Source organism: Chroicocephalus ridibundus, chromosome 3 (genome assembly GCF_963924245.1).
Source record: "Chroicocephalus ridibundus chromosome 3, bChrRid1.1, whole genome shotgun sequence".
Lineage (NCBI taxonomy): Eukaryota > Metazoa > Chordata > Aves > Charadriiformes > Laridae > Chroicocephalus > Chroicocephalus ridibundus.
This window is the reverse complement of record NC_086286.1, coordinates 38,643,119-38,663,151: the sequence shown is the minus strand read 5'-3', so window position 1 is coordinate 38,663,151 and position 20,033 is coordinate 38,643,119. Positions and strand designations below refer to the sequence as shown.

Sequence of the window (20,033 nt, the reverse complement as noted above, 5' to 3'; positions counted from 1 at the left end):
ATACCTGGTGTTCACCTGTAGAGAAGTTGAAATACAAATGCTGTAGGCTTAAGTATTCGGAAGAGATACCAGTCTGTGTTTGGCATGAGTTTAAGATCTGGTCTAGGCATTCACTATTGAATACAGCTGGAGACAGGATGCTGGACTTCCTGATCGTTCCTGGTACAGTTGTGCCTATACATTTAAGAGCCTTCAAGCTGTAGGGGGAAAAAAAAAAAAGATTCAGTGCTATACTATCACTTAATGACAGACTGAAAAAGTTTAGAGAAGACATGTCTGATGTGGTGAAAACCTTCCTGAGAAAGTGCAGATCCACTCCTGAAGAAACTGTTGTATGAGCTGTTGACTTTATATAAATATGTGAAATCCGTTGGGTTTTTCTATAATTACTGTTTTTCACATATGTAAGTATTCTGAGATTTGGCATTATGACATCATTATGACAATGTATATAGATACACAGACAGTGTATCTATATATCTGCTCTAGCTGGGCTCTCTAGATCAACTATGTCATGTGGATGCTGATTTTCTATATTGGACTAACAGTTCTAGGTATGTCCTTCATCCTCTTTGGTGATTTAAATACTCACCTATGTTATGATTTATCAATACATTTTTCTGCCATATCATCATACAGTGTTAAAAGATTAATTTTCTGGTTTTGCAACCTTTGAATCAGACTATCAAGAAAACCTGTTAACATTTCACTTTGAGTTTCATGAGTTGGCGTGTATTAGGCCTGCAATTGAACTGTCTTCTTAAGACAGGTCCTTAGTAGCTATAATATAATGGATAATGACTTATAATTGAGTGCAATCTTTTTTTTTTTTTCCAAGTAATGGCTGTGATTTAATTTCCGCTCAGCTGTCTGAGATACCAAGTTACAGGCTCCTTTAACAAATCATCTGGCACTGTTTGATTGGCTTGTTTTCTGTTGCGTGCTTTTCTGATAGGGTTTGTAGCACTAAATCATGCAAGCAGGTCGAGGGAGGTGATTCTCTCTCTTTACTCTGCTCTTGTGAGACCCCACCTGGAGTACTGCATCCAGCTCTGGAGCACTCAGCACAGAAAAGATACAGACCTGTTGGAGCGCGTCCAGAGGAGGCCACAAAAATGCTCAGAGGGCTGGAGCACCTCTGCTGTGAGGACAGGCTGAGAGAGTTGGGGTTGTTCAGCCTGAAGAAGAGAAGGCTCCGGGGAGACGTTATTGTGGCCTTCCAGTACTTAAAGGGGGCTTATAAGAAAGATGGGAACAAACTTTTTAGCAGGGCCTGTTGTGATAGGACAAGGACCAATGGTTTTAAACTAAGAGAGAGTAAATTTAGACTAGACATAAGGAAGAAATTTTTTTACAATGAGGGTGGTGAAACACTGGCACGGGTTGCCAGGAGAGGTGGTAGGTGCCCCCTCCCTGGAAACATCCAAGGTCAGGTTGGATGGGGCTCTGAGCAACCTGATCTAGTTGAAGATGTCCCTGCTCATTGCTGGGGGGTTGGACTTAGATGACCTTTAAAGGTCCCTTCCCAACCCAAACTATTCTATGGCTCTATGATCAAGAAAGTCTGATTTCTCACTTCTGAATGATTGGATAGCAAAATATATGTTGTTTATTTTCCTGGTTCCTTTAAACATTTAAAAAGAAAAAAGAAAGCTTTGATCCCTCTCTAAATAACTTGGGTTATGTTAAGTGACACCTAAATTGACGAGGTAAGTCTTTTAAATGGGCAGAATGTGTAGTTAACAGACTGTCTTTTCGTGCTTTTCTAGTTGGTGAAGAGGTAGCATTTTTTTTGATCTATTCTCTTTCTTTGATTATTTTATGGCTGGTTTTCAAGGTGGTTATTTTTTTCCTGCTAATGTTTTCTTGATGCTAGAAATATAAAGAAATATAGTGCTTTCTTTTTTTGCAATAATTTTAAAATGGCAAATGGTAAATTTTCTGTGTATTGTGTAGTACAGGCACAAGCCCTTCTTCCCTTAGCTCCAGGAGGAATTCTTTCTCAAAGTCCTGTAGGATTCCTCAGCATCAGGAAACATAATTTGCTGGGCTCAATTTGTAGCTTTAAATACTACTGACCTTTTAAGGGAACTTTGTGCTTTGACTCACATAAAAGACTATTGCAAATAACACGAGTCTTGTATGGCTTTTCTGTGCTTTCTCTATATTCCTGTGTCAACCAGAATCCCATACGTGAGTTGAATGATAAAACTCACTTCATTTGTTTGTATACGATTTGATTTTTAGCTAGGTCAAGATGGTTAATTACAGATGGAAGGTAATCCTAAAACATAAGAGGTGCAAAGTTAAGAGATGGGGAAACATCTTAATTTTTAAATGTCTTATTTTCCCAAACACCTGTTTTTTATGTTGACTTAACCCATTTTTCTAAAATTGGGACTGTCACTAGAATTCAGGATGGGAGTGAATGCCAAGTAGAGGTAGGAGGAAGTGTGCAGTTTTGTGCCAAGTGTCCAGAGTTTGATGCTGTCATAAAATGATAAAATGTCTTAAAATAAGACAAACAGCTATTAGCACGGCTACTGGCTTTACCTTCACTTAACATCGATTGCCTTCCTTCCAAAGGGGGTTGATGAAACTTCAGAGAAATATTCTCCAAGTTTCATTGAGCCTTTTTTTTTTTCCTTTTGATAGGACATCTCTTTTCTCCCAAATACTTCAACCTAACACTTTCTGAAAATTGATTAATGGGTAAATGACTTGTGTTTATGATGTCTGCTATCTGATGCCTGCTAAAAACAATGCTTTTAGTTGTATTTAGTATTTTCAATATATTGAATTTGCTTTAATATGAATTTGTATTATTCCTTGCTTTGAAAACTTGATGTGATTACTGTACATTCTCAGATATTTAATTTTTGAGTCTAACAGTTATTTTTTTTATTAGTCACCATGATAAGTTGCACACATTCATGTAATGCATATATTTTTACTATTAATATCAGTGTCGCTTGTCACATTTCTTAAGATTAAAACATGTTCTTTCTGAAGAGTAAAAGCTGCTTTTATTTCAAGTCATGAATTAACATTTACGGAGTCGCATTTATTTATTTGCATGAAACACGAGGAGAAATCTTATGTAAAGTACATCCCCCGAAGTTCTGTTACTTAAATACCTGAGTCTTAATTTAATTGCCAGCAGATAAATGGGCCTTGTAGCTTTTAGGGGGAAAAAGCTCCAACTGAAATGAAATAGAAAACTGAGCCAGATAATCTGTCAAGGAAAACTAGTATATCTCCAAAACTGTGATGAGATGTAGCTTACGGCAGACTCCTTGTTCCAGCAGGAAACATGCCAGAGGTTGCATCTATAAAATAGTGGAGCGATGCTGACAGGAGTCATTCCAGCAGTTCATGGAGGTGTTTTCAGTTCCCCTCAGAATTTCTTAGGCTGGTACAAAAATTGAATCAATAGATCTAAGATCCATTTTGTTTTGAAGAACAAAATCAGAAAATCAAAAAATTAAGCCTCCTAAAAAACATAACCCAGCCATTTGTAAATATATTTTCCATTCTAGATCTGCTTGTTGCATACAAAATTTGAGTTGAAAGAGTTAAAAATTTCTGAATTTATGAATGTTCAGTATATGTTGACTTAACTTTTTCAGCAGTGAATTTCAATATTGAAATATCTAAGTTGTTACCTGTCTTATTTTATCACTGTATATCACAATGTGGTTCTTTTAATGTTTGATAGTGGCTGCACTTAACCGTTTTGTGGTAATGTAAAATAGCACATTGCAGTTTTATTTGTATATAAAGCTTAAGCGTAAAAGGGAAGAGAAAAACTTCTTGTTCACTTGCAATTCCTCTCATTTCAGACCCAGTTTATCCAGTAAATAACCCTGCTGGCTGCTATGCCAATGGTCAGATCCAAGCCCATGGTGACCGCTGGCGAGAGGATGACTGTACTTTCTGCCAGTGCATCAATGGAGATCCGCACTGTGTCGCGACAGCCTGCGGGCAGAGCTGTCTGAATCCTGTGAAAGTCCCTGGGGAGTGCTGCCCCGTGTGCGAAGGTAAGCTCTCTATGTCTGGTATTGTGCTTCGGTCTGTCATGTGTGCTTCTTTGGAGTCCTCAGCACAAGAAGGACATGGACCTGTTGGAATGGGTCCAGAGGAGGGCCACAAAGATGACCCGAGGGCTGGAGCACCTCTCCTGTGAAGACAGGCTGAGAGAGTTGGGGTTGTTCAGCCTGGAGAAGAGAAGACTCTGGGGAGACCTTATAGCCCCTTCCAGTACCTAAAGGGGGCCTACAGGAGAGGTGGGGAGGGACTCTATCAGGGAGTGTAGCAGTAGGACAAGGGGTAGTGGTTTTAAACTGAGAAAGGGGAGACTTAGATTAGATATGAGGAAGAAATTCTTTACTGTGAGGGTGGTGAGTCACTGGAACAGGTTGCCCAGAGAAGTTGTGGATGCCCCATCCCTGGAAGTGTTCAAGGCCAGGCTGGATGGGGCTTTGAGCAGCCTGATCTAGAGGGAGGTGTCCCTGCCCAGGGCAGGGGGGTTGGAACTAGATAATCTTTAAGGTCCCTTCCAACACAAACCACTCTGTGATTCTTACTTGGTAAGTCCTGGTTTACTTGAAAATTTTGCAGGATTGAAGTAGCTGGTACAGCATTGCCTGTGACTGAGTAAACTAGTTGGGGGTGGGGGGAAGCATGGTTTAGCCACACCTGTATGCCCGATACTCTTTTTGCCCAAAAGAGATCATATAGGATCAGCATTGTTAAATTCTACTCCTGGTTATGCTTAAAGCTTATTAATAGAAGTTAGAAGATCAAGATGTTCCTTGGCTGGTATTATTGATAATTGGATTAATCCTAGTTTCTTATTAATCGGTTTCATATAGTTACAACTAAAAATCTCTTTGTGCAATATAGTTGGATATTGGAAGAAATTATCATATGAATAAAAGATTATTTCAGTGAAACTTACAAAGAATTATGGGAGATAGATTAATTTTTAGAGTTTAAAATGCATTTTTCATTACCTTGTAGAAATACATGTATCTTGTATAACTGACTGAAATTCTAACTTAACTATAGGGTAAATGCTTGTTCAGCCTGGCAATGGAAATGTGAAGGCTTGCAAACTGATACATTTTTAAAAAAAAGGTTTTAAAAAAATTATATATAATATATAAATAAATAAAATGTATGTATCGTCAGAGTTGCTTTTTATGGAGTAGTTGTTCATCATGAAAAATATCAGATTGCTAAGTTTAGAAATGGTAAATCTAGACCTGTCTTCAGAGCTATCTTCACAGTGTACAAACGCTTGTGGGTGCTCAGTGAGCTACCACTTACATATTTCCTGTTCCACCTCCATAGAATGAAAAGAATGTTGTGTAAGTGCCCGTGTCTCGGGGGCCCTTCTTGAGTTGCAGTATCCATCCAAGTTCACTGGGATACTTGCTTTTTAGGGTAAATCTAAGGAGCATAAAGATTTCTTACAGGTGCTCTTTCATTCCAAAATTCTCATCACAAGGAATGAAGAAGGTTTCTGATAACATATAAAAGCTGCCGGTGAATTGTAGTGAGTTGTTACTTGCACTGGATTAACTTTACGATGAGGAAGCAGGTTGACTGCTTTTAAACCCCAGTGATCCACTCACAACGGATATCGCAGAGTATGTGCTGATACACCTCGTTATTTAGTGCGTATGTGAGCAAGCTTGGGAACGTAGCACAGGGAGAAAGAAGTTGATGGAAGTATTTTCAATATGCTGAGGGTTTTTTCCACAATGAGAGAAAGGTAGACAAATGTCTGTTTTCCTGTTTTAGGTTGGAGAAGACTGATGAGAGATAATTGGATTAAATGCTTATCTATATCAGGCTGAGATAATTATGATGAACTGTGGGAAGCAAACACAGGACAGAGAGTTGGCTTCCATCATTCATTACTAAAGGTCGCAACATAGCCAAGCTGGTCCTTCATTAATGTACCACATTAATGCCTCTACAGTGCTTTCAGGACGCAAGTTAGCTCATCTGGACTAGGTTAGGTAATTCTGTGCTATAACATGTTTATACTCTTAGAAGCTGAAGTAGCTAGCAGCTGCTGAAGTCCATAGAAGTTGTTTTTCTTGATGTTGGGGGGGTAGGAGGGGCTTAAATTATACTTGCGATACAAATTGTCAAACAGATCAAGACTGACATGATAGTGTGGAATCAATATTTAAATGAGATTCTTGTGTCATCTTAATTATTTTCTCATAAAATATTCTGACTTGTTATTTTGTCATGTTAGCTGTTGTATGATGTGCACTTAACTGTAGTCATCTGGTTTTGAGTGTATCATCTGGAGGAGAGTAATAACCGAATAGTATTTTGGACAACTTCCTAAATTTTAAGCTTAAAAGCATCACATATGACTTGGTGTTTATTTGATAATACATACGGCCAAGAAAACAATCAAGGGGTAATGAAATTACGTAAATGATGGAGATAACAATTAGTCGAAGTAGTTTTAGTTCATGCTAGGAGGGGATTTGAGCATGCCCAGGTACCAGTGGTCAGAGGATACCTGAAAACACACTTGAATTCTCTCTTCTTTCTTCCCTTCCCTCCCCCACATCAAACAAAACCAAAGAAAACAGATGATTATACCCTGTAATGCCAAACTATTTAATTTCAGGAATTTAGATTTGGGAATATTTCAAGGATCAAAAATCTGGTGAGTTAAAATACAGCAGTGAGCTCAGATGCTAGAACACAAGGTATAAAAAATATAGTTTGCAAGAAGCAGCATTGGATGACTTTATGAAAAATTGCTTCAGCATCTGAGGCTTAACAACTTATCTTGCAATAATAATAAATCAAAAAATCACTGAGAAATTAACAAATCAAGAGTACTAGCAAACTTCTTGAAGTTATGTTTTAGGGCATCAAACAAGCTCAAGGCTGTTAAGCCTTTTGGTCAGCAATCTGCATAAAAGTATTTACCTGTATTAGACATCAATACCACATTGGAAATTTGTTAATTGCAGAGACTTTTGTGTCTTTCTGGATCTGTTTAATTTTTTCTTTGAAAGCTTGCATTAAGAAAGTCCCAGAACATCATGAAAAAATAATAATGTTAGATGCTGGCTGTCTCCGTACTGTGTATTTTTAACTTATGTTTTCAAAAATTAAATGTTTGAGCTGATGGCAGCAGGGACTTGTGCATTAACCATAGACTTATGGCCTACCTCCAAGGTCAGATAGCATCGTGTGTCTTGAGACTTAAATCTGAGATTAATAGCATTTCTAGTTGGAGTCTGATGCATGGGTAGAAAAAAGTACTGTCTACCTTCTTTGCAGTACAGCCATTGCTTGCTAACCCATTAGCCAAGGGGCCACTTTGTTCTCTGTTTTTTTCCTTGTGGTAGAATTGAACTGGGGTAGTAAGTACGCTGGGGGAAGACAGGCCTTAAAAGCATTGCTTTCTCTGCAAATCTTACTGTCCTGAGTTTGATTTTATATTTTTAATGATAACGTGGTCTTATCTGAAATGCTGTTTTGTTTCTGTCATCGTCCAGCCAGCTGACATCTGTGTTCCCTTAACCAGGTAGGCTGCATTGCATGGGTCAGTGCTCCTTCTCCTTTTTAATCAGCTTCTTACTCGTTTTCCCCAAGGGTCGTTTCTGTTGATGAGGTTCTGCTCCCATGATTCACTGCGTCATCAGTGATCTGCAGGGGTGGTGGAATCAGGGGAGAAGAAAGTCCTCGCTGGAAAGTTGTCTGACAAATCAATCCCTTGATTTTCATGTTACTAATGAAAAAAAAAAATGTGCAGTATGTTTAGTGAAGATTTACAAGCAATAAAATACATTCCAGGCACAGTTTTTCCTAAGAGGAATTAAAAACCTTCAGCATCAGCTGTATGATGCTTTTCTGCATACTGCCCCATTAAATCTCCCGATCTGTAGCTTAACCTTAATTTTGCCGTTTAGCCTATGAGCAGAAGCGTCGACTGAACGGAAGCTCAAACGTTACTAAGGCTGCACCAACAGCTTAAACACGCTCTTGTGTTCTCCAGTCTGTTCTCCTTTTTTCCCATCCTTCTGCATCTCTTATCTCCTAGTGTTCAGTACAGAAAACCAAAGTCCATATATCGTGTGGGCTAAGTTCTGGGATCACTGACATTATATCATATCGTGTTTTCTACTGTGCGAGTTATTCGAGAAAGGGATTCGGGGGAGAAAGCAGTGTAACTTAGTGATATGTTCAATAAACGGGCAAAATTAATGTAAACCTAGTATGTGATTTTGAGATAGTAGTTTACTAGTGATTGTAAGGATAAACACCTCATTTCATACTTTTCTTGTGAATAGCTTCCAGTTCTCTCTCACATCTCAACTCATGCTGTAAAATGTTCAATCCATAGAGAACATACGAGAGTGAAATCATGTTTTTTTTTCTAGGTGAGTTTAAAATGATGGTGTATAGTAATTCCGAAGTTGTATTATTCATCATTAATATACTTTGCTTTTCTGCTTTTACATGACTTGTATGTTACATTTCTGAATTAAGCTATAACTCTTACTTTTTGCATTAGCTACTTCACTTTTTGGGGGGGACTACTGCAGAATGATGGAAACTAATTTTTCTTCTAGAATCTTAATTATGCTTCAACTCTAAAGGAGGAAGAAGAGTGAAGTCTGAAAACTTTCTATTATTTTTGTCAATTTAGTTGCTGATGGACCAATCCAAGCCCATATTTCAATTTGAAAATAGGCATTGGATCAAAGATAATAAGGCAGAGACTTTATATGCTTTTCACTATTTTTAAAGTATGCATTTATTTCTCATCAGACTTCTGTTTACGTGTAAAAAAAAATAAAAATCCAGCTTGCCGTGGCCAGCTTAAATTCTGTGAATTTACTTTGTTTGTCAGATATTATCTCTTTAGTATATGAAACAAAATATTTAGTCAAATATGTTTCTATCATTTATTTTGAGCGTTGAAGGATAAGAGTGGTTTGTGAGACATGAGACTGATGGTCAAATTCTAATCAAAGCTGCCTGTGGATCTGCGGCTCATCCAGGGTAAATGGTTAGTAGCAGTCTCTTCTGACTTTCCCTGCTCTGTCTTCAATCTAAATGCCGCTGCACCAACAATCCTGCCAATTCAGTTGTTTCCTGGATGTTTTATAATAAATTTCAATGAAAGGAAATATCTGTTCCCGCAGATGACTTTACATTCCTGCAGCTACATAAGGATAAAATTGTTCTTGGATCACATTTTCAAAAAACTTTGCAGTCAGAGAATCAAATATAGTGCAGTAGAAAATCTGTGAGCACAGGTTCTTGAAATATCAGCACACAAACGTATTCAGCCTTTGAACACAAATTCAAACCAGAACAGAACATTCCCACTCCCCCATGAAGAAAATCCTGGTGTTCTTACTACAACAGGAAGAAAACTGGAGTGCAAGGATTGTAGAGACTGAAAATATACAGAAGTAGCTATTCACAGCTTTCTAAACTAGAGATCAAGCAGTAGCAATTGTGTTATCTAATATTATAGTACGCAACTGATCTGTAGCAGTTTTCCACAGTAAACCCTTTTTAAAGCTTCTTTACATGCTGCTGTATGCATATCCATAGCATATATCCTGTACGCGTGTTTGTAGCCCACAGGATGCACGTTCCAGTGTTGGTTGGACAGACAAATTGGTTTGAAATGTATAACTTTCTGAATGCTTTTCTGGGGTTTGCTGGACTTGGAGAAGACTGTAACTTACTCAGCTCCCCTCACCCCTCTCGAACTTGCATCTTGTCTACTGATGCTGCTGGTGGAAGGGAGAGGGTGAGTGAGGTGCTTGAGGTGCTTTACCCTGGAGCTCCTGAGGGAGGCTGATGGGGAGGAAGGGGCAGGAACGTGGAGTAGGTGTGTGGAGGGCAGGGGTTATGTGTGGGTGCAGCGCTCCAATATGATGGGCTTGTATATGGATCTAGTCTTCAAATGTGTGGGCAGCCTTTCTTGAGTTGCGCTGTAGTTGGTATCTACTAGTAGCTGTATTTGGTCTAGCTCTGATGTTTTCAGTAGCTCAGATAGAAGCTAAATTTATTTTCTCTATAGACAACAAAGCTGAAAAGGGCAGCCAGTATCTTGGAGAACAGAGTATGACTTCATATATTTGTTTTAAAGCAGAGTGCTTGCAGAAAAATGTTGACCAAATTCAACAAGGCAAAAATACAGTGCAGTGTGCTTGGAGGAGATTCTTCATGAGTCCTGAACCAGGGTAATTATTAAATAGCTGTTCTCTGGAAGAAGTCTGGTGATTAAGGGCAAAGAAAAAGTTGAATGTGGATTATCGGAGCCTTGAGGACGCAAACACCACACTGCAATTACGATCAAGAGTACAGTTTGCAATATCTGAAGTATTCCTTTTTGCTCTCTTTCCTGTGGATGGGTATGTCCCTAGCTGACATAGTAGGCCCTTAGTCTTTCTCTGGACATTGTCCCTCTGAAAAAGCTGGAAGCAAGTTGGAAAGAGTCAGATGGAGAGCTATGAGCACAGTTCAAAATTTGCAAAACATATCCTAGGAAGACAGACTGAATAAATAGGGTTGGTTTAGCTTAAAGAGAAAATTATGAAGTTGGAATGAGAAGATATCAGTCTTCAAGTGCCTAAAACGTTGTTGCAAAGAAAAAGATAGGACAAGAGGGAAGATGTGTTCTAGAGGAAAGCAGAAAGGGGTTAGGAAAACAACATTCCTGCTGTGGCATGTCGTGACCAAGATGGTCTTTTTGATGCATTCAGGGCATCACAGTTTGTATTTTCAGCCTCAGCAAAAGGAGATTCACTCAGGAAATTGCATACATAACTGAAAGCAGTAGTAGTAATTCATGTGTAGCTTTCAGTGTTTATGCAAGTGGTGGCTGTGGCTCACCAATATATAGCTGCTGGGATCTTTAAGTAAACATCAAAGCGATCAAAGCCCTTTTGGCAAGACCTCTTGTTACAGTATGTCCACCCCGGTCACTTCTTGCCAGTTTTCTGATGCAGCAATGGCTGTTGATTGTGCTGGTGCGAGGGGTGTATAGATAAAAGCCCAAAATGTGAGCAGGGAGCTGGCTAATTCAAGGTGAGTGTGTCTGATTTGGGAGGGAGGCAGAAAGCAAAGGCCACCGATGAGGAGTGAGGCTAGAGACAGAGGAACACTGGGACAGTGTAGTGTGGAGGGGAAAATCTTCCTTCATCGGCCTGGCCCCAAACTCAAGCACTTTAGTCTTCAGCTTTTCAAGACAGGACCTCCTTTCACTGGGGGGAGCTGGGAAAAGCAAGCCTATCACGTTTTGTGGATCCAACACAAAGAATTACTTTTAAGATTCTGATGGATGCTTCTATATAGCTTCTATAGCTGCTGTAATTATATTGGTCCTTTGGGATTTGCCTTTGTTTAATCTATTATCTATTTAGTCTGGTTTTTGTTTCTTTGTTTTATAGACTGTCTTCATTAAGAGCCAAGGCTTAGGTAATCACGCTGGCCCTCTCTGCTCTCCCCGTTTTAGAGCTGATGGCTTCTTGCAGCACAAGGAAGTCTCAAAGAGAACCCGTTTCTGCAGATTTAATGAAAACAGGCAGCTAGGTGGAGGGGAGAAAGTGATTTTCAAGTGCCATAAGGGACTGCAAAATTTTGGTATGCGTTCACATTTAGGCTTGGAGGTTCTTCACGGGAGCTGGTCCGTGTACCTGTCCCGTTGGAGGTAACCAGATCCATTGGCAATCAGGCTGCTGTTGGTACTGCTGCTTACAGAGCTGCCTGCTTCTCCGTTGGGCTAATAATTGTTTATTTTATAAACAAAATGGGTGTGGTTTAAGTAACAATTCTTTTTTAATGACTTTTACCCTCCAAAAATTGTGGATGCTGGAGCTTAAAATAATTTTTTAGTATCAATGTATATAATAGCATATCAATAACACCAAACAAGCTACAGTGATAGAAATAACCATGTTTCCCTCAGGCCATCTGCGTCTGTGGACAGCCATCTGCAAATTGGAATAATAGTGGTAATCACGGCAAGTAAATATTGGATAGGATAGTATGAAAATACCTGTGTTTTTTTAATTATTTTTTTTAAGAAGACAATAAATACAAGTGCTCAGCACTGGCACTGATGCCAAAAATGTCCCTCTAGGAAAGTCTATGGTTGCTTCTGTTCCCTTGCACCTCCCAGAGGCTCAGGCTATTCACAGGGAAAGCTGCAACCCAGTCGGCTGATACCCAGTAATTGGTTATCTCGCAGTACGTCCTTCTGCGTGAGAGCCCTCAGGTACAGGGGGCAGGGTGCCAGCATAAGCTGTGAATGAGAAATTAAGTGTTAAACAAAATCCCCTCGGAGGATTTTCATGAATAAGGCCCGCATTACTTTGCTGTCATTATGGCTGACACTTTACCTTTACAAAAAGAAATTAACATTTTCATCAATAAAGGGCTCCAAACTCTGGCTGAGATGTAATTCAGTTCAGTTCCTTTAGCGTGTCCGGCACTTCATTAAGTAAAAACAGGCGGCAGAGTCCAGTGAAAAGAAATTTGATTCATTTGGGATGAAGTCAGTGGTAGTGAGCAGTGTTCACCGGCACAGGGTTTGGGCCCAGAGATCTCCTTAGAGCGTGAAGTATAAGTTATTGTTCGGCAGCAGCACTGCAGTTCTCAACCAGCCTTTTCATCAAAGTCAATTAAGGGATGCAAACGCCATGCTGTAGAGAATTGGGCTTACGTTTGCCAGATCATGATTTAGTATAGGAGTTTTAGACAAGGCAGCTGAGGCCGTTGAACCACACAATCCAGGGTATAATGAAATCTACTGCCCGTGAAAGTCTCTCAGAGTTTAGGAAAGTGAGGAAGACTATACTAGTATAAAATAACCTTTTCCTAATTTTCAATGATTGAATGATTGATCATTAAGTTCAATGGAAAACTACTGAAAGGATAAATAACCAAAGAATCCTAATGAGTACATATCAATGCAACTAAGGATGTCTCACTTATAGAGAGCCTCATGGATCCTCTAATTAATTCTTTTCAGTGCCTATAGCATTCATAGGTTTGCCTCAGATGCACGCTAATTTACTGTTTGCTGTATCTTCACCTAGTAACGATAACTGAATGGCCTTCTTACCTGTTTGGACATTGCTTGGTAGACAGGCTAACTTGATTCTGCTTTAATAAAGGTGCTTTTCTTAGTGTCACTCCACCTAAAATTGTCAGAAAAGTCTCATCAGCATTAAAATATATTTGAAGGGTATTCATATCTGTTTAAACCAAAACCTGGAAGAATTGATTACAACAGACAAAAGTTTTTAACTTTGCATCTCGGGAGTGGAAAGTTTGTGAATGTTTTGATTGCATCAGCGCAAAAAAGAAAAACCCCCGTGCAGCTTTGGTTCGTAGGAAATGTCTTCAGTTTGCGATAATAAAAATAGTCTTGGATTGTAGTAGTTACTTTCGAGGAAAAATGCATATTTAAGTAGTTTCAGGATTATAGTATGAATAAAATTTGAAACAAAAGCCTGCCAAACAGAACTATGTGTTTGGAAGTATTAGTGAATATATTTTCAGAGTTATTTGTGACATTAGAAAATTATCACATCTGAAATCCTCGCATACATTTTATAAATAGTTATGTGATGATGAATTATTAGACCCTGATAGTTAACACAGATAGCTAAATGCTGGAGGGGGGGAAAAAAAAATCCTCCAAGGCATTAGATATTTCAAACCCAGGAAGGAAATTCTCTTACCCAGGGCTTGAGACTGATATTTTTCATGTAATGGACTGGAGGGGCGGGGAAGGCTGGAATGCAAACTATGAGGATGGAAAACATTTAGTCACTCTTGGAATGATATGAATGTTTTTACAGGAAGCTTAAGTAAACACACATGCTGCTGCTTAGTAGACTGCAGTTAACTTTTTTGGACAGCAGACAAAATTCAAACAAGTATGCAGACTCGAATGAAAGGCTGTTGAGCAGCACACCCTTCAGGACCAGTTTTTAGCCTCTTATCACGTAAAGCATTAGGTTAAAAGTTAGACTACTGTTCGCTTTTTTTTTCCTTAATTTTTATAGTAAATGCTTGAATGCACTGATGCTGTATTTCTTTAAGTCAGTTGGTGCTGGTTTTGTAGGATCAGAATGTCTTAATCCTTTTAGAGGTAGTTTGTGTTGTAAAATACTACAGAAGAGGGAGCTATTTTGCTTTCCCCAAACACAGGTGTGTTCTTTATTATTGATGTTAGAGGTCTTTCTCCATGTGTAGAACATGGTTTTGACTCCTTTTCTCTTCCTCCCCCAGAAGAGGTTTTCATTTCATGCTCCTGATGAGATGTTGGGCTTTCTAGAATCCTTTTCTGTTGAGCTTATTCTTTGTGCATGGCTAACGCTTTCTCCAAATACCCCAAGACCGATCACTGCAGAATCTAAATGTACTAACGTTTTATATGAGTTGTTCTCTCTGGGATTAAAAAACATTGTAAATTAAATGTGTAAACTTCAGAGAGTTATTTTTTTGGATTTGTGGCTGAGCACAATATGACATTTGTTGTGCCTCCTGGAAAAAAAACAACACTCAACAAAGCAAAAAAAAAACCAAACTCTATAGTTAATTATTTTTAAAATATATTGGAAATATCAGTGGGCAGAATTTGCAATTATTTTATTTGTTTTCCCATTTATGTGGAAAAACAGGGGTTTTGTGATCAATACTGTTGATCTAAAAGTAGGAAGAACATACATAGTGGTGCTCATAGGTGAATATAAAGTTTCCCTGTGCTGTACACTGAAAATGTGTTTCCGTGTTCCAGCCCTTTAAATAATATGCACAAGGAATTAATCTATTTTATCTGACTGTCTTTAGTTAAACTATAGACTTGTTCACATGAACAAGATGGGAATATGAAAGAGGTTGGGGAGTTGTAGCACTGAGCAGTGAAGCACTTCTCATTCTACAGTTATGACTACATAGTCTTCACATTTCAGTTTAGGATTATTTTTAGACCTGGTGGCTTCATTGTGCTGCATAGTAGTTAGTTTTGTGTGTTTGAAAAGTTAACGTGTTTACAAATAAAATGCACAATAGTATTTTGGTGGGTTCCAGGAGCATACTTTTTTATTGTCTATTTAATGTAAAAATTGTTTGAATTTTTAGGGCCTGTGCTCCTAAATTCCTTGTAAAAGATAGGTACTTGTGCAGTAGTTTACAGTCTTAGTGGAATTGGTGAAATCCATGTTGAAATTCACTGTTTTGAGTGAAAATATTGCATTCCAAATCAAAGAAAGCAAAAAGCTTGTTTTAAGTGTTTTCCATATAATAATAATAAAAATAGCTTGCTGAGAGGTGAAGCATGGGTAATGTATTAACTTAAAGGAGGACAAAAATTGAGACTGATTAAACAGAATGATGGGCGTTGGAGAGGACCTCTGGAGATGATCTAGTCCAACTCCCCTGCAAGAGCGGGTTCACCTAGAGCAGGTTGCACAGGAACACGTCCAGACGGGTTTTGAATGTCTCCAGAGATGGAGACTCCACCACCTCTCTGGGCAGCCTGTTCCAGGGCTCTGCCACCCTCAAAGTAAAGAATTCTTTTCTCATGTAGAGATGGAACTTCCTGTGTTCACATTTGTGCCCTTTACCTCTTGTCCTGTCACTGGGGACCACTGAAAAGAGCCTGGCCCCATCCTCCTGACACCCACCCTTTAAGTATTTATAAGCGTTGATAAGATCCCCCCTCAGTCGTCTTTTTTCCAGACTGAAGAGACCCAAATCCCTCAGTCTTTCTTCATAAGAGAGGTGTTCTAGTTCCTTAATCATCTTGGTAGCTCTCTGCTGCACCCTCTCCAGCAGTTCCCTGTCCTTCTTGAACTGGGGAGCCCAGAACTGGACACAGTACTCCAGGTGCGGCCTCACCAGAGCAGATCTGCTTGCCACACTACACTCTTCTTGATGCACCCCAGGATGTCATTGGCCTTCTTGGCCCCAAGGGCACATTGCTGGCTCATGGTCATCCTGTTGTCCACCAGGACTCCAGGTCATTTTCCACAGAGCTGCTCTCCGGCAGGTCAGCCCCCAACCTGTACTGGTGCATGGGGTTATTCCTCCCCAGGTGCAGCACCCTACACTTGCCCGTATTGAATTTCATAAGGTTTCTCTCTGCCCAACTCTCCAGCCTGTCCAGGTCTCTCTGTATGGCGGCACAGCCTTCTGGTGTATCAGCCACTTCTCCTGTTTTGTATCATCAGCAAACTTGCTGAGGGTGCACTCTGTCCCTTCATCCAGCTCATTGATGAATATATTGAAGAGGACTGGACCCAGTACTGACCCCTGGGGATCACCACTTGTTACTGACCTCCAACTAAACTGTGGCATTAATCATGGCCCTCTGAGCTCTGTCTTTCAACCAGTTTTCTATCCACCCCACTGTCCATTCTTCCTAAGCTTCCCTATGAGGAGCCTGTGTCGAAAGCCTTGCTGAAGTCAAGGTAGACAACATCCAGTGCCCTCCCCTCATCTATCCATCCAGTCATGCCATTGTAGAAGGCTATCAGATTAGTCAAGCATGATTTCCCCTTGCGAATCAAGGGAAGTTAAATTAAATGTGGTTGTGACTGTCACTAAATAGTGGATTGTGGGGAGTTCAATTAAAGGTGGTCGTGACTGTCACTAAACAGCGCTTCAGAGAGAATTACTGTTATAACTGTCTGGAAGAAATTTTGCTTCTTGAATGAAAAGATACTCTTTAAGTCATTAAGTAGATTTCAGAGAGATGGTATTAGGCAAACATGTACTTGTATTGCAGAAGGAAGGTAATTGGTACTTGGCAAAATCATCAGAAGCTGAGATGTTTATGTTTGGATTTCAGTTCCCTGATTAGGATCCATCAAAGGTATTGCTGCTTTTACTAGAAATGTCCTGACTTTGCGTGAAGGTGAAATTCATGGAGTCATTCAAGTTGGAAAGGACCACTAGAGATTTTCTAGTCCTACCTCCTGCTCAAAGCAGGTCTGGTGACAGCAGGATCTCAGGGCCTCGTCTCAATTAAGTTTTGAGTATTTTTTGAAGGATTTGTGTATTTTGAAGGATGGAGATCTCATAACCTCTCTAGAGCTCTGTTGTAGTTTTACCACCCACGTGGTTTAAAAGGAAGAACAAAACAACTTACATCGAGTTGTGATTTCCTGTGTTCATGCTCATATTCGTTGCCTCTCATCCTAGCCTGGAGCACCTCCAGGATGACCCAGGCCTTGTACCCTCCAGTTAGGTAGTGGAAGCCAGCAGTAGGATGCTCCCCTAGCCTTCTTTCTACAGGCCAAACAAGCCCTGGCCTCAGCCTGTCTTCGTATGCCGCCGGTCAGCCCCTGACCAGCTTGGTGGCCTGTGCTGTGTTAGTGTCTCTCTGCTACTGAGGAGCCCAAAGCTGGACACTACTCCAGCTGTGGGCTCTCAAGTACTAAATAGAGGGGAAGCATCACTTCCCTCCACCTGCAGGCTCTGCTGCTGCTAATACAGGTCCCCCTTGTCCTTCATGCAAACCAAAAATGAATGCTTGGTGCTCTCATAATAAACGTGGCTTTGCAGTAGTGCAGTAAAGTGGAATCTCTCTTCATTTTCTGATATCAATATAATGGCTGGAGTTCAGATTTTGAACAACTAAGGGCATGGTAGGAAGATGGGTATAATTTCTCATTCTGGTACCAGCCTTAGGGAAGACTTTTACTATTATTTTTTTTAGTTATCTTTAAAATTAACTAAAGAATTATCTAAATGAAATCCCTAAAGTTAGAAGGAAAAATGAAATCTTCAGTGAACGGTTCATTTTTAACTTTCAGATAAACAGTAGAAGTCAACAAGATTGCAATAAATTGACTGAGATTTTTTTGTTTGTTTGTTTTGATTTGTTTTGTTTTCCAGGGCTTCAACAATCAATGGTGAATTTTAGTTTTCTTTCTCTTTGTGGGGATAACTTCAATTGATTAAATAGCGTGTATTAAAAAATTCTAATCCTAAGAAACTCTTTTTCCCCTGGTCTCAGTGAAACTTGGGTGCATCAGTTTCTCTCCTTTTCTGACTACTTCAGCTGAGCATTATCTTAAGACCTCAATACTCATCCAAGTATAACAAGATCTGTATATGAGGCACAGTACTAGACCAGACTGACCATCCTGTGTTCTTGTGTGTGTGTGTGTGTGTTTATATACCTATAGTATTTCACCTTTTTAACAGAAGAAAATGTCTGCTCTTTGTAATACAAGCTTTGTCACATCACTCATAGGAGAAGTGGAAAGTTTTGTTCATATTACAAAAGTATCCTGGGTAGAAAAATGCCAGTGAAAATATGATCTTATTCCACCTTGACAACTTTTTTTTTTGTGTGACATCCAGTTTTTCTTATTGGTACTGCCAATGGAGGTTCTGTAAGGACAAAGCCAGCAACAGGCATTGCTTGAATGTCACCGTCTTCCCTTCTTTCCCCATAAACGTGCGGTTGATTTCAAGCTGGAATGAATGAGATTCAGGGTTTTGGTCACGTACCATAGCATTTTTCAGTGGACCAGTCGGACTGACAGACCATCAGTGACTAAAATATACCCACTGTGGATTTCAAAATTTTTGAAGTTGTTTGTACGTATATGGCAGTATGAAAAAAACAAACTTAATTCAACAATTAATCAGCAGGCAAATTAGTAATCATCTGCACTGAAATTCAGCATAGAAAGCACCAGGCTCAGAGAGAGTACATGGAAGCGAAATGTTCTAGTAGAAACCTGCATTTAACCTTATATAGAAGCACTTGACATCAGCAAAATCTGTGCTCTGTTAAAAAATCCGTTGTTTTCATCCAGACTCTCTTCAGTCCTCTTCTCTCTCTCTCTTTTTTTTTCTCTCTTTCTTTTTATGGTATAGCTTTATTGTTGGTAAAGCACACAGGCAGAAACAGCACCCGTTTTTCCCACCCATTGTCTGTGCATTTGTGCACTGGATCTTTCTTCTGCCATTTCTACCAAGAGCAGCGGTGAAAGCCTAGCTCAGATCATGCGGTGGTACATGCTTTTTCAAGCTTAGCTACTGCTTGCCTATTCACAGAATCACACATTCAAATAGCCAGAAGCCTGGCAGAGCAGAGCTGTCTTTATTTGTTGAGTCTTGTCTAGCGAAGTGAAAAGGGCTGATTTATTTTTTTTTTTTTTTTTTTCTGGCTGCATTTTTGCACATGTGGGGGTAGGGAATGAAATTATTTCTTTTGTCCTCTACTTGCAGCTCATTGAGAAGCAGGCATGCATATAAAATTACTGTATCTCAGGGCTTACCTTTAGGGACAGGAGGGAGAAAAAACAGATTTGTAAGCTTGTCTGGAAACACTGAGGATGCTGAGAGCAGACACAAAAGCGGGAGGTAACAGAGTAATAAAACACAATGAATAGAGGACTAACAAAAACCTTTCAAATTAATATAATGACAGTTTAATTTTGTCCCTTGTAAGAAATACCACATTACTAGATGTATCAATGGGGAAAAAAAATTGTTGTGTCGGTGTGTCCAAGACACAAGAGCATCAAAACACAGAAGTATAGGTATGAAAGGGCACCATGAAAAATACATAACCAATATTCACTGTTTTTTTTTCTACATATCAAATTATACCTGCAATTAAAAAGAAATTATGTTGAGGGGTGAACTTCAGTGTTGGGGGGGTGTAACATAATCCTGTTTCTCTCTAGGTTTAGTTTATGCCTAAATGGATTGATGAATACTAACCTGCGTTTCAGCTTTCAGTGAGTTTTTGTGGGTTTTTTTAACTATGTATTTTACCTAACTGTGCTGCAGTCAGATGGTAAAGCTACAGTCCTCTTCAGTTCTCCAGCTCATGTTACTGTCTCTGAACTTTGCTTTGGGTAGCATTAAAGATTCATATGATTTCTAGCGGTTTTAACTACCACTGAGTACAAGCATTACTGTGGCATTATAAGCATGAGTGTAGGATTTGGGCTGGCTGACCAGTAACCTGAATGTACCTTCAG

The 20,033-nt window shown here is 39.4% G+C and overlaps 1 protein-coding gene across 1 annotated transcript in view; it reads left to right on the top strand.

Moving 5' to 3' along the window:
- The window catches only part of CRIM1 (cysteine rich transmembrane BMP regulator 1), a 194,614-nt gene that overhangs the window by 127,698 nt on the left and 46,883 nt on the right, over positions 1-20,033 (top strand). Inside the window, exon 7 of the mRNA XM_063328850.1 lies at positions 3,843-4,040. Within this exon, the coding sequence (XP_063184920.1) occupies positions 3,843-4,040 (198 nt within the window). The remainder of the gene's footprint in view (positions 1-3,842; positions 4,041-20,033) is intronic.